General features: G+C 36.5%; 1 protein-coding gene across 1 annotated transcript in view; it reads right to left on the reverse strand.

The window, feature by feature from the left end:
- Nucleotides 1–73: 73 nt before the first annotated feature.
- The window catches only part of dnajb12b (DnaJ heat shock protein family (Hsp40) member B12b), a 12,273-nt gene continuing 10,034 nt past the window's right edge, over nt 74–2,312 (reverse strand). Inside the window, exons 8-9 of the mRNA XM_016521262.1 lie at nt 1,071–1,215; nt 74–135 (exon numbers count right to left, since the gene is read on the reverse strand). Coding sequence (XP_016376748.1) covers nt 1,094–1,215 — 122 coding nt within the window. The 3' untranslated portion in view covers nt 74–135; nt 1,071–1,093. The remainder of the gene's footprint in view (nt 136–1,070; nt 1,216–2,312) is intronic.

Raw genomic sequence — 2,312 nt, forward strand, 5'->3', positions numbered from 1 at the left:
GCTTCAGCCCTCAGTAAGTCTTTCTAGTCAAGTTCAGTAGTTGCTGCAATGCTCAGCCCTGTTTTTCGAACAAATGTATTTATAATCCGTATGGCGTTCTTCCATATTCCAGACTGGAGAGATTGTTTTTGGAACCTGTGCAGAAAATAAATATTTGATTTATTAATCATATTTATTTGAAGAAATATGAATAATGCATTGTTTTAATTAATTATTTGTGATGAAAATGCAACATTCCACAATGCACAAGATACGATACTTTTGCTTCAAGCTGAAGTGTGTAATTTCAGCAGCACAAACACTGACCCATATTTCCAGCAGTGGTTTGGGAAGGACTTTCCCCATTCATTCCCTCCTTAGGGAATTCACAAAGCACTGAACCAAACAAACCAGTACTTATAAATATATATGCATATGAATAATTAGCAATATGCACATGATTTAAAAATATATGAATTTATATATATATATATATATATATATATATATATATATACACACACATAAATAATATGTAATAATAAATGATCCATCTATCAATCATCTAATTGAGTTTGTTTTTAAGTAATATATTTCCAGGTAACTCTGTTTTTTAGTTTACTGCTAAATGTTTATTGTTTATGGGAGTCAAAAATCAATCCATTTCTGGATGGAGAACATAAACAGGATTTAAACTTATTGTTCCTATTTTTCTGTTCTATTCCAAAGAAAATGTAAACAATTTTTACTCGCCCAGTTTGTTGTTGTTGTTGTGTCGGGCCGCTCAAACAGACATTACACTTTTTTTTAAATGATATAAAAGCGCTTTTTACTCTTCAGGAAGTCAAACTACCCAAACTGACTCTGAACACTAAACTGAGGCACCACAAACTATCTTGAGGTCATGGACGTTGATTAAACGTTCATTAGTGTCTCTGTAGCTCAAACAGTGGAGGAAGACGTATGGGTTTGATTCCCAGGGAATGCATGGACTGAAAGTCGCTTCGGATAAAAGCATCTTCCAAAAGCATGAATGTAAATGAAGCGTGACTTGGAGGTCAGATGAAGGTGTGGACAGAGACGGCGCTCACCAGGTAGTGCAGTGAAGCTTCATCTATCCGTGTAAAGACGCCTGAACCTCAGACAGCCGAGAGCAGCTCGGGGTTCCCATCCGCTGAGCCCGCTGGTACAGATCACTGTCCCCGAAATACCGCGCACGGTACAGCAGACCCTCCTCTGAAACACACACACACACGCGCACACACACACACACACACACACACACACACACACACACATCCGCACACACACACACAAACACAGAGATATGGGTCTAAATGACATGAAGTGAGCAAATCATGACAGAATTTAAAAGGATACATAAAAAGTCAACTCAGATGATGAAACGCTGTTTGTTCAGTCTGGGAATAAACACGAGTGATTCATCCAGTGAAACAGCTGTGAACTTCCCTCGAATACCTCAAGAACCCGAGCTCATTCGCTGAACGTGAGGAGATGAATGACGTTACAGGATGTGAGAATGTGCAGCTGGTTCTGACTGGCTCTCAGCAAACGAATCAGCTTGTTCACAAACAGCCAAGAGTTCAGACATGTGAGTCATGAAGACTCACCTGATTCTGCTTTAAACTGGAATCATCCACCTCAACACGCTCAGTGATGATTACTCTATTACAACGAGTTCTTAAAGGGACAGTCCACCCAAAAATGACAGTTCTGTCATCAGTGACTCGCCCTCATGTCGTTCCAAACAAGTATGGTTCATTTTCTAAAATTATTTAGTTTAAAAAATGTTGGGGTCTGTAAGATTTTTCTTTTTTTTGAAAGAAATCACTAATTTTATCATCAAGGACACATTATATTGATTAAAAGTGACGGTAAAGACATTTATAACGTTACAAAAGATTTCTATTTCAAATAAATGCTGTTCTTCTGAACTTTCTATTCATCTGTGAATCCTGAAAGATAAAATGTATCACAGTTTCCACAAAAATATTGTGCAGCACAACTGTTTTCAACATTGATAATAATCAGAAATGTTTCTTGAGCAGCAAATCAGCATATTAGAATGATTTCTGAAGCTCATGTGACACTGAAGACTGGAGTAATGATGCTGAAAATACAGCTTTGATCACAGGAATAAATTACAGTTTAACAGATATTCACATAGAAAACAGCTGTTTGAAATTGTAATAATATTTCAAAATTTTTAAAGTATTTTGATCAAATAAATGCTGCCTTGGTGAGCAGAAGAGACTCCTTTAAAAACATTTTTTTTAATAACCTTACTGACCCCCAAAATAAAAAAAATAAAA

This window comes from Sinocyclocheilus rhinocerous, unplaced genomic scaffold, assembly GCF_001515625.1.
Source record: "Sinocyclocheilus rhinocerous isolate Xijiao unplaced genomic scaffold, SAMN03320098_v1.1 scaffold852, whole genome shotgun sequence".
Taxonomy (NCBI): Eukaryota; Metazoa; Chordata; class Actinopteri; order Cypriniformes; family Cyprinidae; genus Sinocyclocheilus; species Sinocyclocheilus rhinocerous.